The sequence below is a fragment of the Cervus elaphus genome, chromosome 27, assembly GCF_910594005.1.
Source record: "Cervus elaphus chromosome 27, mCerEla1.1, whole genome shotgun sequence".
Taxonomy (NCBI): Eukaryota; Metazoa; Chordata; class Mammalia; order Artiodactyla; family Cervidae; genus Cervus; species Cervus elaphus.
In genome coordinates this window covers 52837240-52844019 of record NC_057841.1, presented here as the reverse complement: position 1 = coordinate 52844019, position 6780 = coordinate 52837240, and the positions used below count along the sequence as shown (strand labels likewise).

At 52.8% G+C, this 6780-nt stretch overlaps 1 protein-coding gene across 4 annotated transcripts in view; it reads right to left on the bottom strand.

Moving 5' to 3' along the window:
- Window positions 1-3751: 3751 nt before the first annotated feature.
- Window positions 3752-6780, bottom strand: part of MAPK4 (mitogen-activated protein kinase 4) — a 165791-nt gene continuing 162762 nt past the window's right edge. For all 4 annotated transcript variants that reach the window (XM_043889508.1, XM_043889505.1, XM_043889506.1 and 1 more), the window contains one exon: window positions 3752-6400. In XM_043889508.1, the coding sequence (XP_043745443.1) occupies window positions 5716-6400 (685 nt within the window). In that variant the 3' untranslated portion in view covers window positions 3752-5715. The remainder of the gene's footprint in view (window positions 6401-6780) is intronic.

Genomic DNA, 6780 nt, shown 5'->3' with positions numbered 1-6780 from the left:
CTGAGTCAAGGCTCTTCTCAGCTGTGAGAGTCCACTCAAGGGAGATGCACATAAAGGGGTGTTATTCTCAGGTCCTGGAGTAACCCAGGGGGACCAGGGGCCGGAGGTGTCGTCAGGGCCCTGTGAGCGACTGAAACTGGAGAAACCCGACCAGCACAAGGGCAGTTCAGTGTCTCTCTCCCGTTCACCTTCTCTACACCGCTGCTTCATTTCTTTCCATCTGGAACTAAAGACTCTCAGTGAACTTGGTCATCTCACGGTTCTGAGGTTGGTTTGTCCTCAGTTCAAGCCGCAGCAAACTGACAAATGTCTCTGCATCTTAAATCTACATTCCCAGGAGAGAGAACACGGTTGGTCCAGCTTGGGTCGGGTGTGTACCCTGGTCAAGTCGCCAGGACCGGAGTGGGAAGGCTGAGGGCGGAAGGTCACCGTAGCTCCAGCTTGAATGGAGCGGCCTCTCCTGTGAATGGGGGGGAGCCGGAATACACTTCTCAGAGAAGGGAGGTTGTGGGCTGAGCAAATACTTCAAAGGGTGGGGTTTTGCTGTTGATGTTTGTTTTTAACGGAGATGTGGATTTTCTACCTGTTTGATGTAAAGCAATTTAAAAATCCCAGAGAACAAATAAAATTGAAAGTATCATTTAGTAGGTACAGATTTTGAATCTGCCATTTAATAATGTTGTTTCTTTTAATTTACTCACCAAATACATATAAAACACTTTCGACATGTCAAACACTGTATCGTACAAACACTAAGTGCTTTACAGATTTTAACATCTTTAATGTTTGCAATAATTCTATGAGACAGGTATTATAATTATCCCCATTTTACAGATGAGGAAATGGAGGCATAGAAAGATGAACTTGTTCCAGGTCACACAGTGAGTAAGTGATAGCGCTGGAATTCCAGCCCAGGCCATCTGGCTCAATTATTCCTGGCTGAAATCTTTTGTTACGCTGACCTTGGGTGAGTTATTTAACTTCTCTGTCCCTTGGTTCCACACTTGTAAAATGGGTTTGATGACATCTGCCTCCTCAATTGTGGTGAGGATTAAAATGGTTGGTACATGTTAAGCCCTGTGCTCCCACTAGTCAGGGCTCTCCAGAGAAACAGGCTGTTAAGATATGTGTGTGTGTAGGGGGGTGGGCTTGGGGACCCCCAACACAGTCACTTGGCTGAGAGTTCCGTGGTAGGGGGCGATGGTGGAGAGGTAGCTTTTAGGCAACTGAACAGCAGAAAGCTCATAATGAAAGGGCTGGAAATGGGCCTTGGCATGCCCAACAGGTGGGGAACTTGGAAGGTCTCTTATTTGCACCTCAGAGGGTTTATGTGTTTGCCTCATTTCTCCACTCAAACCATAACAGTCTGCTGGGCCGGCCCCCTTTCTGCCGCTTTATCCCCCCAGCGCCTAGTGCAGGGCTCTTTGATGTGGATGGTACCCTTCCCAGACCCCCTTCAGCAGGGAGTCTGCCCACTGTCCCGTGGCTGTGGGTTTGACCACTGAGTGGCTCACAGCTGCTCCTAGAACTTCTTCTGGTGAATAGGTCCTGCCCCTCACCACCAACCACCACAGCCTGCAACCAAAGACTGGCTGAGATGAAGGCACAAAAGGCTGTCCTCTCCTCTTCAAGGCGGGGCCAATTCCACAGCGCAATCTGTGCTGCAGAGCTCTCCGTGGGGTCGGGCTGAAGCTGGTTTCTAGCCTGGACTGTGTACTTGCTGAGTACTTGTCCCCAGCCCTCCTCTGTGTCCCATACCCTCTGTCATCTTCAGGTATCTCCTCCATCAATCACTTGCTCAGGAATCCCCATCTTAAGATTCCCGAGAACGAAGCCAGGACAGCAGTGACCGAACTCTGACAGCCACTGGGACCCCCACAACCATATTTTGACACATCTCTGCACAGCTCGCGTTGTCTTTGTGTCTGCAAAGGAATCTGTCAGTCAAAAGCTCTATCTTAGTACTGAGCCCATGATTTAAAGTGGAGAAGATGTTAAGTCTTGCTTTGGTCCAGAGTTCTGGAAGACAGGATGAAACAATAGTTGAATACACGGTTTGGCTCTCAGACACAAACTTGTCATTCACAAGTTTGTTTTCTCCCACAGCAGAGCTTGTTTTCGACAAGCCTGTCAACTAAGCTCGATGGAAGGGACTGGGGTGGGGTAGGTGCTCCAAGGGCCAGTCTGATCCCATGGTAAGCACCTTGAGACTGATCATCACTCTAATGCTGTGAGTAGAGACAAAGCCAATCACTATTCATGAAATGAATGACCCAGAATATAGCTGAGTTGCCCAGCCAAAGCACTGTACTGAGGAGACTGGACCTGCAGGTTCAGTTGTCTGGTGAACTGGGCTCTGTTTCCTGACCACGATTGTTCTTAGAACCCTGCCATATGTCATTCCTGTGGGAATTAGCCACTGGGTGCTAAAAGGTGTCAACGCATAAAGAGTGTTAACATACCTGTTAGTCAAGAACGTGCAGAGCAAGAAAGAGACATCAGTGGAAGCTAAGGAACTTGAACTCTGAATGTTTGGAAGGGTTTTTTAAGATCTTCGTGAAGTTCTTCGTGTAAAAAGCAAAAGTCACGTCTCAAGGGTCAAAGTGGCCCTACGCACAGCTCTTGCAGGGACACCACAGGCCCTGCCAATAGGGTCTGACACAAAGACCCCCATCGGTTTGACACTGAAACTTCTCAACAGTGACAGGGACGACTGATCCCAGAGCTGGATTAGTGGGACTTGTGGCGGGGACACAGATGCTGGGCTTGAGTTGTTTAGGAGATTGAAATGAAAAGCCATGGGTAGCTTAGGTAGCAGTCACCTTAGTACCTCCAGCCTTTCACCTCTGTGTACTGGAGTTTTACCTGCAGCTTCCTGCCCTGTGACTGGTTTTAATTCTTGTAGGCAGTCAAGAGGGGATAGGAGGGGTTGAGAAACCCGGAGTGTATTGCCAACACTAACAGGGGTTCTGAACCCTTTTTGCGTTAAATCCTACTGCTGACACCTGCGAGGGTTGGTGCTTTGCCCAGATCTACTTGGTCCTCGTCTTTCTGCCCTTGCCACTCCAACTTTCACCTGCCAGCACCTGTGTCCTTATGCCTGTGGCCTTTCTGTGGCCACTGGAGCCCGTTCTGCTGCAATGCAGGCCAGGCCAGAGGTGCTGGGAGGTAACGGCCCAAGAATGTGGTCATCCTCCAAGGGTGGGCAGGGTGGCGAGGTGGACGTTCCTAATGGAGCACCCTGCTGGGATCAAGCTGCTTTGCCCACAGTGGCGGCATCACCCTTGTTGGCTTCCTTCCCCTCCCCATCACTTCCCTATCACCTGTGTCTCTTGAGGTCATTTCTCCCGCCCCTTAATTACTTGCATTGACTCTTTGTCTCTGAGTTTGCTTTTGAAGGAAACTAAGCCAGTGCTTCCTCTGACTTTCCTCACTGATAGAGCTCCAAGCTAGGAAGAAGCTGTGGGACCAAGAACCAACCTTGGTCAGAAGATTTAGATTTGACTCCAAGAGATGGTTTGAAATATACAAGATGGACACTGGGCCTGACCCCAGTGATTGCAGAATGTCTTCCCTTTTTTACCAATCTCTGTAGATTCTCTCCTCACCTCCCCTTCAACTTGCAACCCCTCAAAACACCTTGCCTTCATAGGTCCAGGGAGAATCCAGCCACATTCCAATGACTCAACTGCTGTTAAAGACAGCAGATAACGTGTAAATGAATGAGAATGAGCAAACGAACAAATGAATCTATGTTCCAATAAAACTTTATTTGGCCCATCCCGATCAAGTTTAATAATGTTTAATAGATATTTTTAAAACATGAGTAATAGCAATTCCTCTGTAATAACAATTATATATGAACTCCTTGTCAAGATCAGCAGCTTGTTCCTTTACCAAAAAAGTAAAGCCGCCCTCTGAGGACAAATGGCACATGAGAGCGGTGTACGTTTCCTTTTCTTAAAAAAAAAAAAGAAAAACAACAAAGAAACCCCAACACTTCATATTTACATATTTCCCAGGTAAAAATTGGTCACTATGGTTAATTGTTTTTAAATATAAGTTTCTAATGTGTTGCAGGTTTCAAGGTACAGATCCTAGTTAGCTGATTAGATTTAAGGTGCTGTTGAGGTGAGGGTGAACGCAGCCTATGATCAACACTGGGGGATCCTCTGTTTACAGACCGGCTACTGTGGGCATCTCTGGGGGGAGCTGAATGCCAGTGGTGGAAACGGAAGAGCGTTTGCCGAGGACCGGGCTCCATGCCTCTGCAGAGGGCCTGCCATGCTACACGCTGTCCCCTGAGGCTCTGTGCACAAGTGCACCTCTGGTGTGGCGTGCCCCAAATTCATCCTGGCCTAAGCTAGGGAGGACATGGTGGTCTCCAGTCCTTTCTTTTGCCGTGGGGTCCTCATGCTGGTACCTGACCCCTGAGGGCCCTCGATGTCGGCACCCCACTTTGCAGACCTTCCTGCCTTTCTGGATTCCTTGTCCCCAAGGCCCCTTGCTCTCCAGTGCATTTCTTCAGGGCCTGCTGTTTGCTGGGGCCAAATGGATGGTCAAAGTCAAGGGCAGAATTAACAAAGGTCGATGGGTCCTGTGTGAGAGCCGCTCTCCCAGCATATCCACTCTGTTCCAGGCACTTCACTGCTTTCCTCCAAAGGGGCAATTTGGGCTTAGAGCAGAAGCTCGCAAGGTTTGGAGCGGGGCTGTGTGTACGAGGGGTGCGGGGCAGGCTGCAGGGGTTCTTGGAATTGCTGTCTTTAGACTCACCAGTGTACGGCATTCCCTGGGGAACAAGAGCTGTGTCACTGTGTCTGCGCGTGTGTCAGCAAAGTGCATAGGAAGTTCTGGAAAAGCTGTGTGCACAGGCCTGGGAGGATGGGTGGTTTTACCCACAGATCCCGAACTGGTCTGATCTGAAACCGAGAGTTCAGATCACACCGGGGTGAGGCAAGTGGGAATATTCAGTACTTGAGGAGCCAGGAAAAAAAAAAAAACAAAACACTTGGTGACAAGGGGAAAGAAGCTGGCTCAATGTCCAATTTCAGAATTCACAGGACACGGCTTTGAGTAAAAGCACATGGAATGGATAAGCTGGCAATGGACAGGGAAGAAATGTCTTGAACCAAGTTCTCAGAAAAAGGCCAGAGTGACCCCAGTAGAGGAAGACATTGTTTAGTGGACAGACACTGGCCTGGGAGCCAGGAGACTGGGATTCAAGGCTTGCCCTGACACAGACTAGGCCCTGATCTTATCAGCAGGTCACCTGGCTTCTCTGGACCTCCCTGTGTTTCTCATCTGTCAGCTGAGGATGTTGTCCAGAGGGTGCCAACCCTCTCTGCCAGGTTCCTCTCCACCCAGCCACCCAGGTGGGGCCTCTGACTGCTAAGACCTTTCTGCCCTGCACACCACCAATGGTAAAAACACAAGGGCCTCTTCTTTGCTGGGAAAGTGATCAACCCACCCCCCACCCCCAACCCCCAAACTAGGCTCCTGTTCAAACACGCTCCCAGAGGTTAAAGGCTAGTAATTAAGGCAGTTTAAGAAATGGACATTCCTCTCGCTCCTCGGATCCTTCCTGTTCCGCTAACCCCAGGGCAGCAGAGAGGGGGCGGAAGGGCTGGTGGAGGTGCCGGGGGGCGGTCCCCTCCGGCCGGGTCGGTCTTTCCCCGGATGGTTTCCAGGGGGTCGGCCTGGGGCGCCCCTCCGCCCTCACCACCTTTCTTTGGAGAAGGCCTGGGTCTGCACGAGGTCGCCGGGGTGCTCGGAGATGCACGCGCCGTTGAGGTCGCCCAGTTTATTGTCCGGCAGATCCTCGGGCTTGGTGCAGAGCTTCAGGGCGCGGGAGATGAACACGTCCAGGTCGAACTGCGGGCTGGCGCCCCCGTCGATGGGGGCCGGGCGGCCGGGTGGGGACAGGCGGCGTTCGGGGCCGTCGGGGGGCGGGCTGGCGCCGCGCTCGGGGCCGCCCTGCGTGCTCTTGACCCACTGCGCGATCTCCAGGAAGAGGCTGGCCGGCTCGTCGTCGCGCGGCCCGGCGTCCGCGGCCACCGCGGGCGCGCCGGCCGCCTGCTTCCAGTGCGACAGGTCCAAGATGAGCTTGGGCTCCGAGTAGTGGTGCGGTTTGCTGTCGCGCCACAGCAGCTTGTCCAGGTACGACGGCGAGCCCACCTTGTAGTCGCAGGAGCGCCCGTAGTCGGCCTCGAAGGCGCGCTCCATGGACGAGTGCGACTGCTCCAGGAAGCGCTCCGAGCTGCTCTGCGAGTCCTTGCGCGGGTCCACCTGCACGTCCTCGGCCAGCGGCGCCGACCCCGCGCGCGGGTCGCGCTGCCCCTCGCTGGCGTCCTGGCATCGGTCGGGCCGCCACTCCAGGTCCGACGACAGGCTCACGGGGTACCTGCAGGGTAAGACGGGACGCCCATTGGACAACAACCCCCCCCCCCCCCGCAACAGCCCCGCCACCTCCCCGCCCCACCAGCCGCCAGCCGGGGTGGCTTTGCGGAGGGAGCCAACCCCCCTCATCCCTGTCTGCCCCCACAGGCAGGCTTTCCATTCCTTCCCAGTCCCCCCAGTTCTTGCTGTCCCCCACCTCCAAGGTGAGAGGGACAGGGACAAAGGAACAGTAACGGTGAGCCCCCCAGAGCGCAGGTGGAGGGACTGATTGTATCCTCTTGTATTCATTCAAGGGGCTTCTCTCCTAGCTCAATTGGTAAAAAATCCGCCTGCAACTCAGGAGAGCCCGGTTTGATCCCTGGGTTGGGAAGATCCGCTGGAGAA